This window comes from Phalacrocorax aristotelis, chromosome 19 (genome assembly GCF_949628215.1).
Source record: "Phalacrocorax aristotelis chromosome 19, bGulAri2.1, whole genome shotgun sequence".
Lineage (NCBI taxonomy): Eukaryota > Metazoa > Chordata > Aves > Suliformes > Phalacrocoracidae > Phalacrocorax > Phalacrocorax aristotelis.
In genome coordinates this window covers 9,475,768-9,501,871 of record NC_134294.1, presented here as the reverse complement: position 1 = coordinate 9,501,871, position 26,104 = coordinate 9,475,768, and the positions used below count along the sequence as shown (strand labels likewise).

Sequence of the window (26,104 nt, the reverse complement as noted above, 5' to 3'; positions counted from 1 at the left end):
TCCCGGTAGACTTGCTGTAAATCGAGTGCACCGTATTCTTGTCAGCCACATCACCGCCCACCAGTGGCAACGTTTTACCTACTGAGGCTTGGCCCCCCTACTCAAGAGAGCTCTGAGCCCTCTGGTATCCTCATTAATAAGAAGCATGGATTTGCTTGCAGAAAAAGCCATCAACGTCCTTAAGCAGCTGCACTTTCCCCCGAAAACTTCACGAGCAGGCACTGCAGCAACGTTCCGGGCAGCGTTGGGATGCTGAGACCCAGGCGCAAGAGGGGCTGAGCTCTTCATAAACCGTTAGCAGGCTAACGAGGGCATCTGCAGAAGGAATAGGCACTAAAACTGAAACTAGATACAAAATAAATATTCCAGAGCTGGATTTCTTAAAAAAGATTCTGCTGAGCTATAGTTCCACATCAAATTTTTATTGAATACATTTTCTACAGAGAATTTGTACACTAAAACCAGTCAAAATCATATGAGAGGAGAATAAATTTCATGTACAGTTTTCACTGCAAATATCCTTCAAGAGAAAAAGCAAAAGCACTTCTTAATCAAGCCCACTCCACATCCCCTCCTCCCTTTCCCCTGCAACAGGAGCGGCAGGCTGGAAATCTGAGCCCACGCAGCTCCAGTCCCCGAAGCACCAGGGGCAGCAGGAAGCCTCTGCGAGAGGGATGCTCCGCATGAAGGTCACAGCGAGGGGGACAGATTATCCACCCTTTGCCATGCCTAAAGACGGTGCCTAGGTCTGCTTCACATGCAGTAAAGCTATGAAGAAGCTGACATTGCAAAGCAACTGACGGCTTCGCTCACGCTTACCTCGTGATATTAACTCACGTGATTTCAGGAAATGGCTGTTCAAGCCCAAACGTGCTACTGCTTCTTTCCCCAGACTCAGAGCTGCCCCTCCAGAAACTATTCAGGTCATAACCCCTGAATCTGTAACGGATTTCAGATCTGATTTCCTGAGATTCTACAGCACCGGAAAATGGGGGTTTAGTTCCCTGGAAGGACAATGTTTCTCACTGTACAAGCAAGATTATGGGTCACTTTGAGCTTGGAAAGAGTCTAGGATCTAAAATGATATTACAGACAGAAAAGCCGTTTTAGACAACTTCTTTTAGCAGCTTCCAGCATGTAACAGTAACCCCTGACGACTACAAGGTGAACTCAGAAAAAACTTCCATTCCCAAAAGTTTCCATATTTGTCAGCATAATGTAAATATTAAATGGGTCTAAAATCGAGCACCTTTCAGAACTCAAGTGGGTCTGGGCCTCTGCGCTGTCCTAGACACTCATGCAGTTAGTCTTGCCGGCGATATTTAGTTACCTGGGCTCCCGAGAAGAAAATTACACTGAAGAGAAGGTCAATAAATGGCAGACAGGATATGACATCCCATAATAGTTATAATTACTGTTTATCAGAGCGCCTCACTGCACAGGTAGCAGGTTACAGGACATATTTGCTGTATTCTTCCCTGAAAAGAGGAGCACTGCTACATGATCGGAGCTGGTACTATGAAATGTATGGTTTGCTGCACCGACGCTGCTCTCTCACAAAAAGCCCAGCGCAGTTACATCACCTCCGCGGAAACAAGGGACCTTGAAAGATGTTGCATTCATTTTTCTTTCTGCATATTTTTGTGATGGATTTAATGTTCAATAAAACCAAAAGAATAACAACATTTGAGGCTCGAGCTATTTATGCAAGTGCCAAGCACTGCAGGAGGAGTTCAGGGCTGATTTCTGTACCTCACTCAACACGTTCACAGCAAAACTGATGTCGCGGCTCCATTCTCTCCACCACAGGCTGAGAAGGGGATTTATTTTCTACGCGAATTCCTTTTCCTACAAAGTTTTACGCTCTGCAGACAAGGCAAATTCCTAGCTCGACAAATGCATGAAATGCAAAAGCACGAGATGAGTAAATTTTGACTTTTGTGTTTTAGAAAGGCAACAGTTCCCTAAAGTATTAAGTATCTATATGTGGACACTATAAAGAGAGACTTATTTGCATCCACAGAGACTGTGCCTCCATACTGGACGACGGAGGTTGAAGCATACGGCGATGCTTGGCTGAACCACACCTGATGAAGGTCCTCCTCACGCTCTGAAAGCACTACAGACACTAGCGTTGTATCTTAAAAATGGCAAAGTCCCTAAAGAAGGCTCAAGCATAGGTTATACAGAGAAAGAAGCACAAGTGTCCCTGCGTTCATAAATAAAGACTGCGATTATGGAGCCGTTGATGCCAGCTTTTAAAGTGCCAGGAACAAATATAAATGAAGAACGGTGAAAATCCCGGCAGCCTGCTCTCTCCCTTTTCCAGCAGAAAGTGCCTGTGACGCCTTGCTGAATTATAAATGGGGATTATCACGGGCGCCGAGCAAAAGGGCCGCCGAGAGAAGCGGCGTGTGTGCCATCCCTCCAGCCAGGACCGCACCAGGCACCTCTGCCACGTGTGGGAAGGACGGAAACGGCAGTTCGGCTCTTCCACATAACGACGGCACGCGGCTCTCGCTGCTGCGGCGTCCTGGTAGACCCACCTGCTTCCTGTGCCCTGGCACGGGGTGAGCTGCCCGCAGCTTCTTCTGCAGGTTGTAGGATGTAAAGCACTATTATTTTGCAGATTTTATTCCTGGATGCAATATTCTTGCAGGCCTTCTTTCCTTCCCAGCTCTTATGTTTTCCTCGATGAGGCTTCAGCATTTACAAGCTTGTCTCTGTGCTGGCCGACCTTTGCTGCAACCAAGGTTTTAATTAACCCATTTCATCCTGTATATTTAAAGTAAAGCTCTAGAACGGCCTTCTCGTGTCAAAGCAAGTACTTCTGATCTAAGAAAAATACTGTTTCTTCAACCATTGATAAATCAGGTGAGTTTGTTTTGTTTTGGTTTGTTGTTGAGTGGTTTTTTTTGTTTGTTTATTTAAAAGACATTAAAGAAGAGACAAAATCACTTTCAGTCCTAGTCTCTCCTGCCAGGAAACAGCCTTGAGCACACCCAGCGGGTAGCACTGCATATCACTGTCCCCCCCTCAGCAGTGTCCGGCACTGGGGGTGGTAGTGGTGGTGCGTCCCGTTACTGCAACAAGGGTCAATTTGAACCGAGGGAAGAACAAAACCAAAGTGTTCGGCTACTTACAGACAAATAAAAGTAAAGCCTTCTCCCTGAGAATCACCTGCTGTTTCAAAACCTGGCAGGATTCTGTCAGAATACTTAGTTTTGTCTTAATATGATAAAAAAGCTTCTCTGAGGCGATCCCGCTACCCACAGATGTATTAACTAATGAGCAAAAGGAATGAGACAGGCCAAGAGTATCTCCAATATCTCCACTCTCCATATGGATCTAATGCAAACCAGAAGTGCATTATCTGATTTTCTAAGATATAACCACGTGGCACTGACAAAGAACTTTGTTTTTATCTTCTGCTTGGCGCTCCTGACATCTGTATATTAGCAGCCGTCGATGCTGCGCGCACACACGCTGCGTTCGCGCAAACTCTAAGGAATCGTAAGGGCACGAGCACTATTTTTCCACAGAATATCAAAATACCAGATGGAGAAGTGTTTAAGTTAGCAATGCAGGCCTGTTTTGTGTGGAAAATATTCTAACCGTAGACAATCGTCCAATATCATTCAAATACCCCAGATACTCTGGATTTCATCCTGTTCACATGACTGCTCCAGAGCTTGGATTTTTTTTCTCCTCATGTTCCACCTGAAGGGGGTTTCCTTGATCTCTACCCATTTTAGCCGCACCCCGCGCAACCACATGCACCATCCCTAAATCACCCCTTTTCCTCAGCTTCTAAAAGTAATTCTAATGATGGAGTATCCTGCAAGACAGGTGCCGGGGTGCTCCACACCGAACGATTTGCTGACGAGCGCAGTATTGGCACGTGCACACCACAGCACCTGAGCCTGAAATTGCACCTTCCTGCCCGACACCTGTCGGTAAGCGACGGACTGACGCTGCTGAAAGCCCTCCTTCGGGTCAGAGCTCTTCCCAGCAAACAGCGGCAAGCCCTTAAGCCTAAAGGCAGATTCAGGCCAAGCAGACTGATCTCAGCTTCTGAACTTCCTCCCCTGACAATGCAACAGCCATGCCATACTTAGAAAAGTGTCCTGTTATAGGTGGCCTGATCAGGTCGGTCAGAGTGTTGAACAGCCGTTGTTGCTAACAAATCCAGTGCTGGTGACGTTTTTCTAGCGTGACTATTGTCCTGCACGTCCCCAAGGACCGCAAGGAGACGACACGTAAAGGCACATGCTGTGCCGGGCTGCGGGCAGGCGGTCCATCACCCGGGCTGCCCTCCTGCCACCGGCCCTCGTCTTAAGCGCATTATTTTCACTTACTGCAAGGAGACCAGAAATAGCTTCAACCTTTCTCGGGAACCTTTTTGCAGTACTTGGTTGCAAAAGGAGGCCAATATGAAGACATATTCAATCCAACAGACTTGTTTTGCGCTGGTTACATTATCGGAAAATCTAATTTCCTGGGAAGAGGCCATCCCCTTTTACAGAGACTAAACTGATAAAAACATCAACCTCTGTTTTACTCTATCTAAATTGTGCTTTCCTTACTGCCGGTGGCTAATAACTCCGGTGTGAGCTAGCAGACTGTCACACGACATACGCCTTGCAGCGGCGGGAGGAGCAGATGCAAACCGGCTGGCATTGAACTGAAACAAACATATGATGAAAAAAACTCCTGCACTTTTTCCTTGACACAGAAAATGATGCCCTGAGGTACAACGCCTGTCCAGGAGGGAAAGCCATTTAGGTCGTTCTCCTCTGGCTTTTGCCCCTCTGCTAACACATTAAAGAAAACCATCGAGTGATCTCGCAGAGGACTAAGACCGTGGTCCGTATACGCCGTTCCCACGGCTTCGGGGGTGGGCACATCATTTTATAGCACAGACCGTGAACTCGGGGCCGCTTTTAACACCCTTTACTGCCTTTCACTACGGGTGGTGCACCACATACATGTTCACATATGTGATGGCCACCTCCCCATCCATCAGCCTGACATGAGACATCACCGCGGGCATGGACTGGCAAGAGGGCTGCAGCGATAAAGGTGGCGGCCGCGGGAGAGGACTGGGATGGAGAGTCCTCGTACCAGTGGGGCCGGGGGAGGCAGAAGAGGCATCACGGTTTCATTAACTGGGGGCAGGCGGCAGCAGTGCAGGACATCAGTGACAGCTGAAGGCAGCCATTCAACAGAAAGGGAACAGACAGATACTCCTTCAGAAGTAAAAGATGATTTTGAGAATAAAAGCAGCTGGGGTAATAAGGGAGAAGTTCACACGGCAGAAGGACAGCAAGAAAAGCATTAAAAACTGCAGCTGCCTGGGAAGTGATTTATCCAAGACACTTTCAAAAGCGTGCCTTAACAGATAAAATACAAAAGGGGGGTAACTCACTGCAGTCCAAAACACTGCATATTATAAGAAAAAAATACCCTCTGTTCAAAGGAGAGACTTCAGCCTTGTCAACATCTGCTACAAGTTCTCTGCTGCCCACGCCAAAACGAACTCCAGATCTCTAAACTCCAATTGTAATTTGCTTCACCACAGAATTTCCATCCCAATCCCCAGTGATGCCTCTCTGGCGAGGGTGAAACTTCAGCCGACGGTCTAATACATTCACAGACACCTGCAGACCTAATAATTGACCAGGGAGGATGTGCATGAGATCAGCAAAATTGCTGCAGTGCTACTGCAAGCCTCAGTGTCCTATACCAGGGAACAGCTTTGCTGCTGCAAGGTGCATAATTTAATAAACCATTAACTCGAACCTGAGGTGAAGTAAATTCAGCATATTATATATTTCAAAATAGCATTAGAATTCAATTTAAGTGTCACCAAAAGCCTAATCCTCAGTATACAGAGCATATTAATAAGTGTCTTAGACCCTGTGGTTTGATTTCATTTCCAGCCGAGTTGTGCTGTCGCATGCCTGCGATCCCTGCCGCGAGGATCTCTCGGCGATAGCATCACCGGTCCAAACCGGAGCAGAATCTGGAGAGATGAGCGGTCCTGCTTTTTGGGGTCCTCCCGGGAGAACAGGAGGGCATACGCTCAAGCAAAGGCAAGCCACTTGCCAGTCGCGACGCTTCTGGGAGCTGCCGTCACGGTGTTGATGTTCCCCGGAAATAACGGGGACCTCAGCGGTGTCCCCGGGCCCCCTGAACCAGCCCTGCTTTCGGTTCCCTTTGTCGCCACGGGGGCAAAATGCGTTTCTGATGCGGCAGGTGCTGCTGAAAAAGCTGCGAGGAGCGGGCAGAGGAAGGGCTGTTCACGTAAGGCCAGCGTCACATTGCGCCGTGCTGCCTGGGTCATGCCAAGCCGCTGCTGCCGGCTCTGGCAGGGGCTGCTCCCCCAGCCGTGCCGAGGGCACGTGGCAGGATTGCGGCGGCCATAAAGCGACGGAGGCGCTGCTTTCCACCCCCCAGGTCAGACGTAAAGTGCAAATGGTGCATCATTTCCACCAGGAGCCAAAAGCATAAAATCTGCTTTCCATTTGCGTGGGAGTCGGCCACGTTTTGGACTTTTTTACGTCGCCCCTGTAATAACTCCTCTTGATTAGCAACCCAGGCACGTCCCTCAGCAGTTTGGGAAATGCATCTCTTCTATAAATGACAACAGATTATTTGAGCAACAACTAAAGCACTCTGACTGCTTTTTAGTTTGCTCGCATTAACGTCAGTCCCCTCATATATCTAGGGAATGAATCCGGGATTTTCTTTAAAATGGTGGAGAGAGATACAAAAATAGCAGACTACTCGTCTAAAATAAAGTTATGTGTTTGAAAGGGTTGGAAATTGTTTTTTAATCACTGGCGTCTTTCTTCTGGAATATAATCTGCCGGCTATACATTTTGCTTTTCTATCCAATTTCTCAGGAAAATGCAGCAAGTGTGTTAATAAATAATTTATAAAAACATTACCAAAGATAAAGCACTCCTGCTAAAATGTTTCCAGCCTCCGAGATACCGGTTCATTTGTAATCCTCTCCACCTCCCCGTCGCTGGAACATCAGCAGAGGGCTATTGCTGCCTTTCTCCGCAGTCCCATTTTACTCATCCTGCAGGTGTCAAAACACATCTCTGTTTTGAAGGTATCCAGACTGATAAAAGGCTATGGCCCAGCCTGAGTCGCAAACTCCATTTTATCTGCTACAGATTTCTGTCACGAAAAACATTTTTCAGGAAAGCAACATCCTGATTTATTTTCGTGGTCTTGCGTGCGAGGATGGATGCAAAACGCAGACGCGCTGCTGGCTCTCCCGAAAAAGAGGGCTCTTGTAGATGCTGTTCCCTCCAGGGCTTTGTCCTTCCCCTAGTAACAAACAGGACGTGCTTTCTGTGAACCCAAACGGGGGGATTTTGGAGCCTGGTGCACGGGACGGCTTCATTCTTAGGAAGAGGAAGGAGACGGTTCGGAGGAAGACAGCTTGTGATGCGCTCTGCCAGATGGAATTTAATTTTAGTGAAGGTGAAGACTCTATGAGGAGCTAACATTGGTGAGCAAGTGAAACTTGAAGGAGGAAAAATCAAGCAAAAATAGCCTTCAACTTGAATAGATCGTGTGTGTGTGTCTGTATTAAGAAAAGACTGTAAGACTGAAGGTGGGTTTCAATGGATGCAGCTGCTCCGAGAGCAAGTTGGGATGAGAAGTGGGAATCAGGATGAGAAGTGGGAATCAGAATGTTCAGCGGGATCCCCCCAGGCAAACCACTGGAGGTACCGAAGGGCTGCCACTGGGGCTGTTCTCCCCGGCCAGCTCAGCAGCCCGGGCAGGGCTCATCGCCACTGCACCCGTCCTCTCCCTGGGCTGCCCAGGCCCCCTGCACGCTGCTAGGGGCGTGCTCTGCCTGCCAGAAATTTGGCAAAAGCAACCAAGCGCCTTCAGGCAAACATCTTGACCAAGGGGAGCCGCACATCAGCTAGGCATGCCAGGGACAGACAGCAGGCACACCACCCAAGCAACGAGCTGCGAGCGGTTCCACCTGCAGCCGGCGATGCGCAGGGTGCAGGAGCTCCCGCCGCTCGGCTGCACAACACGGGAGACGTTTCAAAGGCAGCGAGCAGGCACGAGTGTCGGGGAGAGAGAGTGGCTGTCGCTGCGAGTGACTTTCAGTGCCCATCACGAGAGCTGGCAGTGACAGCAGCCCCGGACACCCCGGGGAAAGGCAGGAGCAATCAGGAGGGAGATGAAGAAGAGCAGACCCGCAGCAGCTGGCTCCTCTCAAAGAGAAACGGTCCCTCTCAGGTTTCTGATGCTGAAGGCGAGAAGACAGAGGTCTTCCAGCAACGCAGCATGCAGAGCCGTGGCTTTTGCTTCATCTTTATTTCGCTAAAACACTGGAGTACAGCAGAGCATGGCCCGACTTGTTATCGTTAAAGCTATCTCTAACGATAGTTAAAATGAAGTTTTGGGGCATTTGTGCTAAACGGAACTTGAGTTTTATGCAATGTGCAGAGCCACAAAAAGGCTCCTTCAAACCTATTTAATTATTCACCCCGCTGTTAAACAGCTTTGCCGAGGGCAATCCCAGCGCAGGCCAAGGCTTGCTGGGACTGGCAGCTGCGCACCAGGCTAACGCACCCAGCAGCCTCTGTCCTCTAACCAAAATGAATGAAAAGGGTTAAATTTTTTGCGAGGAGGCACAGCTAACACCTCTCTTTCCTGGTTTCTCTGAAATTCATTTTCAGCAGTAAATATTTGTTAGAAATGTTACCCCCCTCCCCCAAAAAAAGAAAATTGAAATAATGAAACCAGAAAATTATTACAAAAGAGTTAAAAAAACCCTTGGAATTTCAGCTGGACTGAGCAATACCTTTTGCACAGCTCCACCGATTCCAGGAGTATTTCAGATCTTTAATGATCCCTGAATAATGTGATGGGAAGTCTTGAGGCATGGCTGTTCCTGTGATCGCAAGGCAGCAGAGACATGGCAAGGAGCACTGTGCCTTCACAAAGAGCTGGCGAGAAGATGAAAGGAGAGAGAGGTCTTTCAGAGAGATTCACGTCAAAGCAATATTAAGGAAGCCTGAAAAGGGCATCCACGACCTGTTCATTCTCCAAAAATGCTTTTGCACACAGAAGCATCACGAAGAACGGCAAAGATGCAAGGGGACGGACTGCCGTAACCTATCGACTTCTGGCCGGGGTGGGTATCGAAAGCGCTGCTTCTGTTGCAGCTCAGACCAACACAGATGCAAAAGGCAGTTCCGCTCTCCCGGCAGCGCCTAGTGCTCCCACCACGCTTACTGCCTTCTCTCACAGCATAGCTCCACACACACACTTTGCACTCAAAGTAGGAATCCGAGGCAATTAACGCATGCCTGCTTACAAGGTCTGTTCTGTAAATACCCACCTGTTGGTGGGAGGTCCTTGTCTGGTCTTGCAGAAATAACGCTTTCCAAAGAGACGCCCGTACAAAGAGGCACGGAGGTGTGCCTGCTCCTGCTGAAGGAGACGTCCTCCAGGCCAGGGGGACGGCTGGCACCTTGCCCAAGCTGCACATTTGCAGGAGAGGCCATGGAGAGCTCCGGGAAGAACAAAACCAGGCAGGGTTTAGCCCTTGAAATGGGGCTGAACGCATGAGAGCAGCAAAGGCAGGGGCTTCACGGCGAGCGGGGTCCCTGCAGGCTGGCAAACACAGCTCGTGCATCTTTGGAGATGTGAGCTGAAAAACGACCATCAGGAAGAGACCTGGGAGACTGCAAGGGGATGCAAAGGATGGGTCGCGCCTGCCTGGACGCGTCTGCCTGAGAAAAATCACCAGGGGTTCGCGCTGGCGGCTCCCCATCGCACCACCCAGCAAGGAGAAGCCAGAGCTCGGGCTGGAGGAGGGCACTGAAGAGTGTTACAGCACTCAGGAAACACCTGAGCCTTTAGAAATGGTGCCGTTTTGGACACAGGAAAGGCAGGACTTTTTCTCCCTTTCGACCTCGTTTGTGGCCACATTTTAGGAACGCAGGCGTTCCTCTGCCCGTTCGGTATCGTGGTCCATCTCACCGGGGCCTCTGCCTGCTGTGAACTCTGCGTTTTTCAGCAGGAGTTAACCCTCAGACACCCATAGCCTCTGACCATATAACAACAATAAATAGCACTTTACACCACCTTGTGTTTATATCCTCCTCTGGCTTTCCCTAGCTTTGCAGCAAGCACTGAGTAACAGCCTCTACAAGGGGGAGAGACCGTGCATGAAGACGCTGCAAGAGTAAATAGTGCTGAAGGCAACCAGTCCCCAGGTGCCTCTAGCGCAGGTCATGAGCGCCACCACTACCGTCACTGTGACGGGATCCTGGGCCTCGGACCCTCGGTCGCTGCCCCAAGGTCACCCAGCCCGTCTGTGCCACGGTGCTGCGCGTCCTGGCAGCTGCGTGCTCGGGATGCCGAGCCGTGCCAGCGCTGGTTGGGTACCCCGTGCCACACTCTGCTATGCTTTGACACGCGCTTAATTTCATCATATAGGCTAAAACTCACTTTGGGAAAACGTGCTGATGTAGCAGCAACAGTTTATATTCCTGTTAGAAAAATGCAAAGGCTCACGATGCCGCGAGCCTAACGTATGCCTTGCTCCCCAACAATGCGGGACCGATCTGAAGCGCCCGCATACAGCGCAGCATCTTCAGTGCTTTACTGCCCAGTCATTTCTTTTTTACCCAAATGAAAAATAGAGACCCATTATTAAGCAAAAGTCTCAGGAATTTTTATGAGGTTGTAATGCTTCCAATTTGTGTTGAAAAAGTCCAAGATCCTCCAGCTGTCTGTTGCTCCTCCAGCCAGGGACGTGTAAGATGCTGCTGATGCAGCGCAGCACAAATGATCAGACAGGGAAATGCTGCTCTGCCAGGGCACCACCACAAAAAATGGGAAGGTTTTCCTCTCACCTAGGACATAGTGGAAAATTCGAGGCAAAGAACACCAAACAGCTGCAGAAGTCATGTAAAGTGTTTCAACTGATTTTCAGGCCTTGATACTTTCTGCCCACAGCTTTCAGACGAGCCACATTTTAGGAAGGGAACACTCTGGTAACATCAAGCATCAGTGCAGACATTAACAGTTATAAACAGCTGAATATCAAAGTGTATCACAAGGAATAATCCAGGAAAAAACAATTTAAAGAGAAAATGTTGCATGTCTCGGACATTAAACCGGTGCTTATGGACGCTCTGCAAGGTGCCGTTGGTGCACACAGAACCGCAAGAAGGTTAATCAACGACTGCTAACAGAATATTGCCCAGCCTCAGTGTCCCCTTCAGCATCTCCCACTTGCTCCTCCCAGGGCAGACGTCTTGCCTGGACACCACCACTGGTACCTCTGCGGACACCCCCTGGCTTTCCCCTGCCGTTTTCTACCCCGCAGTAAAGCATCCCAGTGACTTCTGTGTTCTCAACGCCCTGAGAGCGTGCAAGGAATAAAGGTGCAATGCAGTTTCCCCCCCCAGCTCCTAGAGGGCCGGATTGTCACACTGCAGCAATTACTGCGAAAGCCCGATTTAAAACCGGGCTCAGAGGGGCTCTGGCATCTCCCCGTGCCTGGTGCCGCTCAGCCCGCACCCCGCTCTGCTTCGCTGGCTCACCTGTGAGAACAGTGCCACTTACACACTTTTCCATCAATTTTGAATTATTCAGCGAGCAGTTAATGCGCATACCATGGGAAACAGCCACCTGCCTGCATATTGCTCTCGAACGCTTGTTAGCCTTCGTTTGTTCGACTGGCCGAGATGAACAGGTAAACACCAACAGGCTGAACATCCCTATCCACTCACGTCAGAATTCCCCGCACCGCCCATTTCCACGAGCATCTTTATCAGGAAAAGCTCACCTGTGCAATGCTGTTGGCAAATGAATAAGCTAACGAACATTCTTTGAACAAACGCATGGGTTTTATTTGAATATATGATCATAATTGATTTTATTTTATTCCACTTTTTCTATAGCTGACCAGGAGGATGCCCTATCGTGATGGCAGCACTCTGCTGAGGATTCCTGATCTTGCCTTGCTGTGACTGTTGCTGTTATTAAATTACTGTAGAAAATGGGGACTCATTCAAAAAAACACAAACAAGTAATAAAGTGAAGGGAACTTGACAGCCAAAAATGTGTATTTTTCCCATATTTAGGCAAACAATTACACAAAAGGTGGCACTATGAGAAGTTTTGTCCCATGTCATGTCAGACTAACGCTTAGCCGCTGTCTAAATTCACAAAAAGTTTCCAGCATCATCCTATCGCCACAGTTCATGTACTTCTTAATTAAGAAAAGGGCAAGACTCTTTTTTAAGGTATTACTTCCCTTAACCGCAGCACCTGAACACCAGCACTAAAAAAAGATACCAGATTCTGCTAAAGGCAGGATGGAAAACGATGACTGTCCAACAGGCTGGTCTCCAGCTGTATGGCATGAGGGTGGAAGAGAGCCAGAGAAGCACCGGCATTAACAGGCAGAGATGCAGCCCGCCTCCCATAACCTCTGCAAACAGCAGCCGGCCCCGGGAGCCTGGCAGCCAGATTAATTTTAAGTTCCTGGGGTGCCAATTACCAACCCACAGAAGGGAACGCTGGGTTTTGCTACTCAGCTGTGCCAATGTTTGAAAATTGTCTGTATCTGAGAATCCACATTTTCCCTGCATTACTCATTATGAGTACAAACAGGGTTTTTTTTCTTCTTTTTCCATTGACAGAAAATCTGGTGCCATTTTGAAGGTCTAAACACGCGTGGCGCGGCTGTTCTTACGCACACGTCCTGCTGGCAGACGAGCCAACAAACCCAGTGGCAGCGTCTGTGCTCTGGAGCCTTTCCAGGAGTCTGGGGACCCGCCATCACTCACACCTAGAAAAAGGCTTCAGCAGCGCCGTTCTGCGCTTGACTAACCGTGAAGAGCTAGGGCACTGCTTCTTTTGGGTAAAGCTAACAGGTAATGTGGAAAAAAAAAAAAAAAAAAGGTGCTTTTAAGGTCAGTGCTTCACTCAGTGCCAGAACAAACATCGGAAAGACAAGGTAGCGTGTGATTTGGGGCAGAATGCAAAGAAAAAAAACTGCTTCTTTTTAACAGTCTGGATAATTTCCTTGAGAATGGAAACATGGAGGGTGACGTCAAATGTCTGAACATGGGGAGAGTGTTCCAAAAGCGTGTGCGACTCATTACAGATGCAGCACGCCAGGAGGAGGCTTTGCGGCAGCCCTGGCCTAAGGAGATGCTGCAAAGCCCTCCCCAGCTCCCCTCAGAGGTCACCCACATCGCCAGCCCTGTCCTTCCCTCTGCCTGCTGCTCAGAGCACAGCCTTGTATTTCTAGAAATCAGAAAACCGAAAGAAAAATATGAGAGCCCAGCACAGAAACCTGCCGCCAGCACCTTGGGTCGTGGTTCCTTCGCTCAGCTCCAAGAGCTCCATGCAAGAGGCTGCCAGCGGCCAGCGCTGGCCGATCTCCCGCAGAGACACTACAATGCTGGCTTGGCAATTACAACAGCTATTAAAAAAAGTATTAGAAGTGTTTGCGATAAGGCGGCACTTAAAATCCATTATGAAGAAAGCTTGAAATGTCTCAAAAATGTAACCGCCTTCGGAATAGAGAGGCAGAGCCCTCAGCTCTGGTGCCTCGTATGGCAGCATAACTTCTTGTAGCAGGGACTCAGAAAACCGCATCTTGGCCACTGATGGTTTTAATTTCTTATCCCTTTGGCCAGTCTGTGGGGAGAAGGCGTGCCGTGTCCGTCATAAATGACAACACAAAGTCGTTTAGGTAAGAAATCGGATACCACCATGTAATTAATGGCTACAGCACAGCATAAATGCACAAGAGAGACTGCTAGTCTCTGTGGCTTGTTTGAGTCTTGGCCTTTATGCTGAAAATGCTAGTAACAAAAGATCAAGAACAATTGCATGGGGATTTTTAATCAATATCTAACCTGACAATAGGATTTGGAGGAAGATCATCCCAGAAAACACAGGTGGCATCGCAGACTAATTGCATTTACTTCCTGCCGACCCGAGGCTCGCAGGCAGAGCGCTCCATAACCCAGGGAGGTACTGCATGACTCTCTAAAAGAAGTGAAAATCACCCATTTGCCCCTGCAAATGAAAAAGCCAAACCTTTTCCTGAGGGTTGATGTTAAACATTGCCCTGTCTGTACCCATTTTGGAATACGAAAGTCATTTACTGGGTGGCGTCAAACTGGAAGACTCTGAAGCAGATGTACAAAAAACCTTCTCCCTCTCTCCTCGTCTCACTCACCCCAAATTCACTGGGCACAGAAATGTGCAGACGTTAGAGAAGTGTCATCGGTTCTTGGCCAGCTGCATAACCTTGAGTATGTGATTGAAGGACACCCATTTTCACCTGGGAGATGGTGTCACGAATCAGAGACCCCTATTCCTCCCACAGCGACGGCGCAATGTGTCCTTGTTTCCAAATACAAGCACGCTACGCTCACAATGAGGTGTCCTGCATCGTATCTTACAAACAGGCTTGTGAGAAACGTACTTCCCATCCACTCGTCTCAACCCAAAGCAATTATCAGAGCAAAGACGGCTGCCTAAATGCCGACACATGCCCTCCGAACGTCCCCGAGCCGGACCTCGGGGTGCGGGGAAGACGACCCTACGGTGCTGCGCTGCAGCTCGTGAGAGAGCAGCTTGCTAACAGCCACACCAGCCAAGTCCAGCAACACTTTGAGATAGCAGGCGACAAAAACAATTTAAATGCAGAATCTGCAATTAAAGTTAAGAGGGGTGACCTACGAGGGGAGGATGTCGGGGGGAACAAGCACAGGCTGGCCAGCCTGCAACGGAGCAGGATCTGGGGACTGCCCGTGGTTGGGAGCACCTGGGCTATGCGAGCATCACTCAGACTGCTGGGTAGTAGTCGAAATCCTGGGAAATTTCCTGACAGAAAGATGGGTAAAGCTAGAAAATACTCTCTCAAAAGTAATGGAAAAAAGCTTTGCAGTTTGCAAGCGAACCTCCCTAAAGGTCACAGTCCAATTTTAGGTTGGAGCTCTGCAGTTTGATTTTGTGTCATCTGTTCCTCTGGGGATCTAATAGGAAAGACTCTGCTGCCTGCCCTGAATTTCTTCAGGAACAGAGGCCTTCCTTAACATTTTCAGTTTATGTGAAAACATTTCATGAGCCGAACTGCCTTTCAGGGATGCCAGAAACCTGCCGGGCACCTCTGGTGACTGCGCCTGGGCTGAGGGCTGCTGCGCACCGGTGATGACGGGGGAACCCGCAGCACCTTGCAACCCTGCGACGTACTGGTACCTCCCTGAGCTCCTGGGGCAGCAGATGGAGGATGCTTCCACCAAGCCCCAGCCTGAACTCCTGACCTGAGTAGGCAAGAGCAGAGGAACTGAGTGACCTCTTATTCCACCTGCCGTGGTGGTCCCTGCCTTCACAGGGACACCTGGGACAGATGCTGACCGGAGAAGCACCACGGAGGGAGTTCACAGTTACCTTTGAATTCGTGTCACACCATCTGTCATGGGCGGCGGCAGAGATGGATTCTGAACAACAACGCGAGCAACTGCCTGCTGCCCCAGGCAAACCGGACCCTAAGTTTAGAGGTTTTGCTCAGTTCATCACACTGAACCATGAACATCTAATGGCTTCTTTAGCTGTACCTACACCCTGCTCCCCCTCTCCTTGCTGCTCGCTGCCCCCAACCACAGAGGCAGGTCAGGACCTCGAGAGGCTGCGGGGAAAAGCGCTCAGTGTCTGCCCGATCGACGTGGTCGTGCTGCGTTTTCAGCGGAGTCACAGCTTTCCTCCATGGAGGTGAAATCCTGCTCCCGCCGCTGCAGCGAAGCATTTCCATGGCATTCAGATGCAGCGAATGCAAACAGAGCTGAGACGCACATGAACGTCACAGAGGACAGTGGTGTTTTGTGCACATTCCCTTTGACTACGACCACAGTGTGGGCACCGTCCTCTGTGCGTCGTGGGGTGTCTTTCATGCAGCAGTGACAGCAGCAGCATCTTCTTTTTTAATATGGAAGCACAATTGCAAAACCAGGGGGAAAAACAGATTATTTTCCATTTGCTTCTTGAAACAGATGTCACTTTCCTCAGACCTCTTTGTTTTCAGGACCGCAGGGGTTTAATCTTTAAAACAATAGTATTACTACAATATGTGTCAAATGCTGTTTTCTACCAAATGAAAACAAATTGCTTCCGCTTTGTAAGCAAGGGTAACGGGTCAATAATACAAATAGCTCTGCAAACGTAGGGTTAGCATCTTGGACCAGTGAATGCCCAGCCCAGGCAAACGCCTGCACATGAATCCAAGTACAACCACCGCAGCGCAAGGAGCCCTGGGTGGGATCAGGCCACTACCCAAATCCAGCAGAAATAAGAGGAAAACTCTGCTTGACTCCTCCAGGGGCTTCACTGTGCCCACAGCAGCCAGAAGAAAAATCACTGAGTGACCCCAAAAAACTCCCTCAAGACTAAACTCCCCACTGGAGCAAAGCAGACCCACTGCAAGGCTGGCCACAAGGTTCACCCCAAATTCACACACAGCCACAGAGCTGATTTCTCTCCCATGCCATCGCGTGCCCGTACAGCAGTCGGCTTCCCGAGCTCCTCTGCCTGCCTCTGCTCCGAACAGGAAAACACGGCTGAAAACCTTAAAACAGCCTCACTTCGTCCGACTCTCTGTTTAGGGAATGTTTGGCCTGGCATCAGCTCGGTATTTGCCAGAAACGTACCCAGAGAAAGTAAATATATCATACCTCTGAACAGAGACATACCACTAAGAAAACCCCCATTGCCGTCAGACAAAAAATCCCTGCAAATAACAAAACGCGGACCGGCGACTGCCCCTGCAGCATCAAACGTGGCCCCGCGGGCTCGACGCGATTACCCCCAGCAGCCAGGAGTTTGTCATCGTCCTACCTGCAGAAGCCAGTAGCACCTTCTGTGAAACGTGGGGATGATGGAGGAATGGACGTAGCAGCCGTACAAGCACTAGGGACACAAGAAGAGAGAAAGCAGAGTCAGGTTAGCGAAGGAACGTATTTCTATTTTTTGAAAAACACAACACAAACATCTCCTTTCTGTGGTTTATCACCTGAGTATGTAAACTGAAAATTTAGGGTTTGTAAACTGAAAAAACTCCTGTCAGCTATGTTATATGGCAAAATGCCAAAGTACAGTAGCTTTTTTTTTCTTCTTTTTTTTTTAAATGAACTCTGCTTCTCTAATTCACCGAAATCAGCAAGGCAAAGGAATTCTTTCTGCAGGAAAAAATAAAATTTCCAGTACATTAAAACTTTTCAACAGCTCTGTCGGTTGGAAGCTAAGCTCAGCGCAAACCAAACACACAAAACTGTTTTTAATTTAAAAGATCCCGGTACAATTCCCGTCCACAAGATTTGTTTATTATTAAGAAAGCAATATTATTTTCTGACTCTGCTGGCTTTTAATATAGCGCACATGGGCGACGGGTGTGCGTATAATGATATATTCTCCCATACCAAAGCTGGTTAGTTTTCCCTAACTGCGAGACTGCAACAGCCCAGCAATCTGCTTGCAGCTTTCTTCAGATATTTCCCCTGGAAGATCACGGGCTGCGCGTATTTTAGGCACACCAATATTCTGCTCTTACAGAAGGAAAAAATAAGTAAATCCAACTGCAGGGAATTTTTAAGAGGAGTTTTTTCTTTTGTTTTACTGCAGCGACTGCACCAGTTACGACGACTCTCGCAATTAACATGCTCTTCGCTCGCTCGCAGCCCTGCCTGCACCCTACCAGGGGCCCTCGCGGGCCCGGGGTGCGGGAATTGTCACCGAGCATCCTCCCGGCAGCAGCCGCTGCAGGACAGACGGTCCTGGCTCCAGCCAGGCTTTAGCAAGACTTTAAACCACGTTAAGGGGAACCTGAGTGGATGGGCAAGGGAGAAAACTTATAGCTAAATCACGACGCCCGTTGCCTCGAATACCTGTTTCTGCAGATAGGGACGGCGCGGTATCGATAGTGACGCGAAGGTTCACGCGTGGCATCAAGGCTTTACCGGCGCCAGTGGGGGCGACCCGCACTCGGTGCCCCGGTGGCCCGTTATCCTGCCCGCGCCGGGACACGGCTCCATCCACGCCACCCCCGGGTGCAGGACACCGGCCGTTCGCGTGAACACAAAGGGGCCGGGAAATCTGCATTTATAATCCTTCTGTCTGGAAGGCACCTCGCAAACAGTGAAAACACTCTGCAAGCAGCAAGCTTGCCCGCCCCGCCACCGCTAGCACGCCCTATAACGGGGCGAGCGGGGAGGTGGGTCGTGAAACGTGCACGCCTGTCGGCAAGCACACGGCGAGGCTGGCGCAGCACCTCCTCCCCGAGATCACCCTTGCAAGGGCAGCCTGGAGTAAAAAGGATCTAAGGACTGCTGGCTGCTAGCACTGAGTTCTTTTTAAAATACAAAGAATAATAATGTTTATAATGTGTCAAGGGTACATTCCACACACACAAAAAAGCAGGGAGGAAACATAGAGGGGGAAAAAAACCTACAGAAAATAATCCAAAGCAAAACTTAACATTTAAATCCCACCACTCAGTCTGAGGAAAGCAGAAACCGTTTGTTTAAGATAATCCCCTGCAGCGACTCCTGGCTGCACAGCACCGGGGGCTGCATTAAATGGTCTTTAATGTTCCGTCTGCTGGCTCAGAGCTGGCGCCCCCGCTTCGGAAAGCGGCTTGGTAGGTGCAGCATCTCCCAGTCCAACCGGCTTCCCAGCAAGGATGGGAAAGCTGGCCTGGAGCACGCCGCTGGAGGAGCCCTCGCGACAGCGAGGAAAGCCCGCAGCGCCTCACACAATATACATTGATATATATCGACGTATATCAGCACACCCCCGCTTGATTCACAACCCCGATTTGCTGTGAAGTCAATCGAAACTTCACCGTGATTAAAACAAAAAATAACGACAAGAACTAATGCTGAGCTCCTTGCAGCTCGCTGCATTTAGCAGGTAGGAAAGCCGCTCTCTATCTCCAGATCTGTCTCGCGTGTAATTCTGGAGGTGTCAATAATGAATTACACAAAAGCATCCCACCTCCATGAAACTGGTTTTCAACATTTCAGCAAACCATTAAGAAACCCCTAACAGTTCATGGGATTTACAAAGCATCCAGCATACAGAAGTGATTTTTTCTGGTTTTCTTTTCTTTTCCCCCCCCCGCGTGGCACGGCACGGGAATCTAGTTCTGGACTGATGTTTCAGAGCTGGATGTTCTAATGTGGGTGGCTGGGATGAAGGAGACCCACGCGTAAGCCACCCCCCCGGCCTCGGCGCGGCGGTGGGGAACTCTTCTCCATGGGCACCAAGTGCTTGCACCGAGACGTAACACAGGTGCGCGGAAACGCACCGCGGTGGGAGCAATGTGCCCTGGGAACGCGGCTTTTGGAATAAAGACAAAAGGAGAGATGGCAGCAGTAAAAATGACATTAGCTTCCGGATAAAAAGGCCTTAAAAATGTTTAAGATATAAAGAGAAACCTTAGAAATTTGAGCTTCATTGTTTTGGAGGATTTTTCAAGGTTAATAAGTTAAGCGCTGTCGGATGACATAAAACCTGAGGTCTGACGGCACGGTACCCGCGGGTTTATGGGGAGAGGGTGCGCAGAGGCGCTTCCCCTGCGCTCGGCTCCGCTCAGAGCCCCGCCGCCGCCGCGGGGCGGTGATGAACCCCTCCTGCCAAGCGCCGGGTCGGCAGCAGCCACCTTGACACACAGCAACGCTGCAGCTAACGAGGGGAACGGAATTACCTCCCAGCTGGCCTTAGGAGACGGGTAACCAGGGCACACTTACTGCCTTCAGCTAAAGATGTCTTTAAAATGAATTCTTGCTCAAAACAGGCAAAAAGGGTTTCATTAACTGGTTTTCTTGTTTTTTTTTTTTTTATTTTCTTTTCTTTTTTTTTTTTTATCGGGGAGGTAGAAAATGCGCAGGCCTGTGCGTCTGTGGCTATGTTAATGCCGGGCTGGGCGCTCAGCCAACGCATTAAGTGAAATCGAATTCCTGAAACCAGCTTTAATCAGCAGATTTTTAAGGTTAGAATGACTCTCTCCTCTGGAAGGCTTGCCAAGGTTAATTCTGTCCTGAGCAGGCTGAATTAATGGCCTGGACAGGGGAGAACTTTTTTTCACGATTCTCTTGTAAGTTTACAAAATCTCCAGGAGAAAAGAAATGGCATTTCTGAGCCGTCTCAGGAGAAACGCCACTTCAGCAGCTTATTGATTTCTGTTTTGAGAACAGAGGCCGAGGTGTGAGCCACCGCCACCTCCCACGGAAACAACGCGGTGTGGGAGCCAGCCTCAGCCTGTCCCCCGCGCCGAGCAGCACCGGCCGAGGGATGCGGACACTGGCCCACGGGATCGCTCCCTCCGGGCTGCTGTGGCGGGACAGGGATGCCCATGGCGGTAGCCGTGGCGGTGCCCATGGTGGTACGCACGGCAGCGGCCACGGTGGTGGCCATGCTGGTGCCCGTGGTGGTGGCCATGGCGGTGCCATGGCGGTGCCCATGGTGGTGGCCACGGTGGTGGCCATGCTGGTGCCCATGGTGGTAGCCATGGTGGTAGCCATGGTGGTGCCCATGGCGGTGGTAGGGTCCAGCGCTGCAGCATTGGCTCCTGCCACACGCGCCAGGGTCATCTTTCAGGGAGGCGTGTGCTTCTCCTTGCAAATGACACGGCAGTCGGAGCCGGAGGGTGCACAGGGCGCAGGCTTTGAAGCCCTGCAGTGGTGGGGGACCCTTCTCTGCGCTGCCAAATCAGCCGAGAGCAACGACCCACAGAGCTCCCCTTGAATGCAAAATCCATACCTGCCTCCAGGAGGTCGCAGTTAAAAGCACCTTCTTTGCAGCCCCACGCTGCTCCCAGAGCTGGGCCCTGCCAGCTCCACTTCATCTTATATCTTTTTAAAATCAATGGATAATTAAAGAGAGAAGGGCCTTCTCTGGGCAGAGGGGGAAAGCTGTGCAACTACAACTGCCCACCCCTCCATTTATACGCAGTCCACACCTTGCATTATCAAACTCACGAGAACCAGAGGTGGAGGGGTGGAAGTCAAAAGTATTAGCGGATATTTTTTATCCTGAGCTCCTTAAAGTGATTGTGGCTTATTTAAAAATAATACAATAATGCTGAGGTGTTCTTCCTTAACAAGAACACCTTGGGAATGGAAATAGGGAAGTAAGAACATCAAAAATTCAAGATAGGGTTGGACAGGCTTTGAAATTCTTCTCCCCAGTGAGTTACACTAGTGGATATTTAGAAAAAAAAAAAAAACAGTCTAGATTTTGTTCAGATTTTCACACTGAATTCCCAATTCCCTTAATAAGAAGCTAAATCAATCTTTAGAGAACAAACCACGTAAGACCTGTGGCTCTAAATTATTAAAATATACTCGAGCAATTTTACAGTGAAAGGCTTCAACTTCCAATACCCCAGCAGCCTGCAGACGTCGCGAGCAGGAGCCGCACGGGTTGCTTCGGAAGAAGGACTGTGCCCCTGCCCACGGGCTTGCGGGAGGCGGGGGTGGGCCAGGCTCCCTGCTCAGCGCCGCAGACGCACGCTCCGGCCACGGCGCCTTTCCTGACGAGCAAACCTCTGAGTGCTGGGCACCAGGGGCGTCCCCTTCCTTCCAAGGGGCAGCGCGTCACGCCCCTCTCTCGCCGCCAGCCAGTGTTTCGGATCCTCCTCCTTTCTTTTGGAGAGGAAAGAAGAGAGGGAGGAATGAACTCGCAGGGAAATGTTACGCGTTCCCTGTGCGAACCCTACCAGCTCGGGATTTGCACTGAAATCCCTAAACAAATAGTCTTTCCAAACGAACATGCTCATGGCAACAGCAGTAAAAAATGCCCCAAATAATGGAACCTGACTGCCAAACAAGTGAAATCCAAAACATGGTTTAAGGAAAAAAAAAACCAAACCCACAAAGGAAAAAAAGCATGAAACGATCAAAAAAGGGGATCCGAAATCCCTTATGGAAAGGCTTCTGAATCAAGCAAACGCACCTGCAAAAGCAAAGGCTGCTGCCCGCAGCCACCTGAGGCGTGGTAGGAGCCAGAAGGCCACACAGAAGTGGCCACCAACACCCCAAGGGGCCCAACGCGAGGGACGCCTCAGGCCCCCGGATCTGCCTGGCCGTGCGCGCCGACACGTGCTGGCGTCTGCTTAGTCCTCCGCTCCGCGACGGCGCGACGGGCAACGGCAGGTGCAGCTCGGGAAGCCAGTTCTGGTGCCAACTGCTCTAAAATCGAACGTAACATTTGGCAGTGACAGGTTAGCGGTTGGACTCGACGATCTTAAGGGTCTTTTCCAACCTTAACGATTCCGTGATTCTGTGATTTCCCGTGGCCCACAGCACGACGCCAGAATGCCGGTAGGAACACAATGCCAATGTTTCACAGACGAGGGACAGGGACAACCACTGCTTCAACGGCCTGTGGCACCGGCAGCACGGGAGGATGGAAAGCCACCGCCGCCGCTCTCAGCTCTCACAGCGGGATTGAGCAGCCTGCGCTCAAGCCTAGCAGCTAACCAAATCCCCGCTACACTGCCGTACTGCGCGGGGTCTCCCTCTGTAATTACACCAACGATTTCGGAGCTTCTCCACCAATTTCCATCAGGGAATAGCACGCTGCTTGCAGCGGCGGCACTGCTGCCGTGGATCAAACCTCCTGGGAAAGCCAAATGAGCTGTTAGCTTTGCTCTTCTCATCACCTTGATGACAGGGTACAGGTCTCCTAAATTAGCGTCTGTATCTGAGCCCGGTCAAGCTCTGCCCTTACCCTCAGCCCGCCCATTACCTGCGCAGCCACACGCTGCACCAGGGAAGGTACAATGCAGGAACGGCAGCCGTGCAATAGCACGGAGGCTGTAGCTGGTACAGATTTTCAGATGTAGAAGGGAAAATGGAAAAGCAGCTTGTAAATTCTCATCTTGGCGTCCTTTACTGCAGTAACTTGCATTTTGGAGATACCAGTCAAAACTCAACAATAAAACCCACTCTCCTGTCCCTATCAGATATTTCCATTATCTGTTCATACAGATACTGCCGTTATCCCATGCTTTTCACAAACTTCTTTATATCCCAGCAGAGACACTATCCGATCTTCCTGAAACAGATTTCTCTGGATTTCATACAAACCACAATTGGAGAGGTTTGTTAGCCGTTCATAGCAATACGTTTGTTTTACACATCGGAGCGATTTTCCATTTGTGTCTGTAACAAGCACCCACAACACCTTCTTCCCATTTTCTCCGACAGGGCAGAGCACGGCTGGGAAGCAAGGCAACTGAAAACCTCGAGTCTCTAACACGAGCTGCCTCTTGGCCACCAAATTAGCATCGGGGAAAACCATCAGATTTTATGTGCATCACCTCTTTTTTCACACAGGCCTCAAGTAACCGCCCTCTGAGATCGGGTTATCTTGTAGCAGATGGTCCTTCCTTCAGGACAGGGATGCTAAAGCCACGGACACGTTCCAAATCCATTTAAACAACAGATTAGGCTTGCTCCTGTCAGCTGCAGGAGCTGGGAGACAGCAGCAGCTCCCGCCTGCTCCATTAATCAAAATTCAGCGAGAAAAGCTCAACGTGCTGCTATAAAACCCCCTGACTCGATGCCAACACCATGCACGGGGAACCTAATGCCATCAATCTTAATTCTCCTCCCCCGACAGTGAGATGTGGCTGGGGAGGGGGCAGCAACGACGGGGGCTTGGCCAAGCCAGCGGAGAAGCCAGTTTTTGACAACTCTCACAGGGCAAAGTGATGCACAGCAGCACCAAGTTGACAGGGATGTGATGAGAAACTGACCTCAACATTCCTCCATACAGACCAGCCCTGCTTCAGCTTTTTAAAACACGGCGCTGTGACCATGGCTGAACCCTGCAGCGCCGAGGAATCACGCGGGGCGGGCAGGCGGGCTGCCCCCATAAGTCTTATTTTGATATAAAAAGGGGAAAAAAGTGTCATAACATAGGGGAGGCAGCCAAAATTTCCTGTTACTGTAGCAAATCTTCAACTAAAACACTGCTGAACTCCTGATCTTGGTAAAACACAGCCGTTACAAAGGTTTGGATTTTCCTCCGAAGTTTATAGATAGTAACTTTGATTCAGCAAAGCGCAAAAACCGTGCTGGACTGATCCGCACTGCTGGCAGGGCTTGCCTCTTGTCAATGTCAACAGAACTTAAGCAATTGCTTACAGGTTGCCAGTTTGGGCAACGAGTCCCTATGCACTGACAGCAGATCTCACCAACCATCTTATAATTTCTATGTGGTTGCAAAATCCTGGGGAACCTGACCCTCCGTGTTCGGGCTACAGCCGGCACGGCTGCAGCATCACAGCACTGGGGCATCGGCCGCTGCTCATGCGTTCAGCCTGGTGCAAGAATTTTGGTTTTAATCCTATTGGCTCTTTTTCCAACGTGTTTCAAACCCTCCTGATGCCCTTGACGTCACCAGCAGTCATACCGAGATAACGGTTTCGGGACTGAGCCCAGGGATCTCACTGGATGGCTAATCAAGGGAGAAGAGGCTACCGCAGCCTCAAAATCTAGAGCCAAGCTCCATTTGCTGCAGGTCCTTGTTACTTCTGGTAGCTTTTGTTGCCAAATATTGTTCTGTTTACCTCGGGTCTTGTTAGAAAGATCTTTTTGAAATGTTCAATATTTAATGAAATATTTAAATGTTTAATAGGTTCTTTTCCAAACCCGCTTTTCCCTCTGTGGACTTCTGAAGTCGCTTCAAGGATTGTGGGTTTTAACTTTCTTACTGTTAGAAAAGATTCTTCTAATGACATTGGCTGACTGGCAGAAATCTGCGTATACAGGTACCGATCTTCGGCGCCCCACATTGTAAAATTTACATCTTACACCTGCAACCCTATGCTGCATGCCTGACAGACGCCACTCCACCCTCCCAGTCTGATCCTCGGACCTTTCTTTACCGTTGCCCTGCTGCACAGACTATGGCTCTTCATCTGAAGACCCCTCACTTGGATCCCTGCGAATGACTCCCACCTTTGGGGCGCTTTGCTGCATCTTCCGTGCAGGCAGGAGGGAGAGTGGTCCCCAGAGAGCGATGCATCTTCCCTTGATTTTTCCAGTACGTGCCTTTTCCTTTTCGTCTAGTCTTTAGACCATTATGTTGATGCATGAAAAAGAGATAAGCTAAATTGCGTTACCTGTTTGATACTGAAGGATAGTGATGTTTCCTCTTTTAACATATATGTGGGGTTTTCTTCCCTAGTCCAAAAAATCCAGGTCCGGGAATCAGGCGTGCTGCTGTCACTGAGGTCTGGTGCGCAGGCGGCACAGGCAGAGGCGCCTCGTCGGAGAGAAAGAGGCTGGGGACTCGGCGGTGCCGCCTCGGCAGAAGCTCTCGCTGGGTTCCCACCTCCCCCATGAAGACGCTCGTGGCGCGCAGCCACTCTCCGCGCAGGATGGGGCTCGGTGATCGAAGACCTGCATGTGGCCTCATGCAGCCGTCCAAAGCCCGCTGCGGAGCCGGGCACCAGGGTATTCTTTCCCTCAGACTTGCCACAAAGGAAAAGTTACGCAGAAACGTCATTAGGAACCCACTGGGGCTGTCACGCAGTGGGTTAAATTATTATAGTGATAAACAAGTTGGTAGCAGTGTTTTCCAGCCTCCCCAAACCTCTCTTTTCTATACCTGGTCTTTATGCTGGCAGCCTGCGTTTTCAGTAAGAGCATTTACTGGTACTGTCCACTGGCTATCGAATCCTCTGGCACTTACCCATTGATCTCCTACCTGCAGCTCAATAGCAAATTAAAGTCCAAGGTCAAGCCTTTCTGCAGGTTCTTTACACCCCACGTAAGCCCCTGCCTTCCCCGTTTGAGGGAGCCTGGCCACAGCCCGGCTGCCAACCCCTTTGCCGTTTCTGGGGAGGCCGGGCAGGCGCAGGCAGCATCAACGCGGAGAGATTCGCCTTTCCACGATGGCAAGAAGCACGTTGGCTTCCTGACCTTCCACCGCAGCCTAGAACAACATCGCAGCATGCTACGCGCCAGCTATCAAGCTCTTAATTGTTTACACTGGTAATTCTTTTAATAAGAATGCT

General features: G+C 49.9%; 1 protein-coding gene across 2 annotated transcripts in view; it reads right to left on the bottom strand.

Moving 5' to 3' along the window:
- CAMTA1 (calmodulin binding transcription activator 1) overlaps positions 1–26,104 on the bottom strand; it is a 319,674-nt gene that overhangs the window by 124,086 nt on the left and 169,484 nt on the right. For both annotated transcript variants that reach the window (XM_075113892.1, XM_075113893.1), the window contains one exon: positions 16,915–16,986. In XM_075113892.1, coding sequence (XP_074969993.1) covers positions 16,915–16,986 — 72 coding nt within the window. The remainder of the gene's footprint in view (positions 1–16,914; positions 16,987–26,104) is intronic.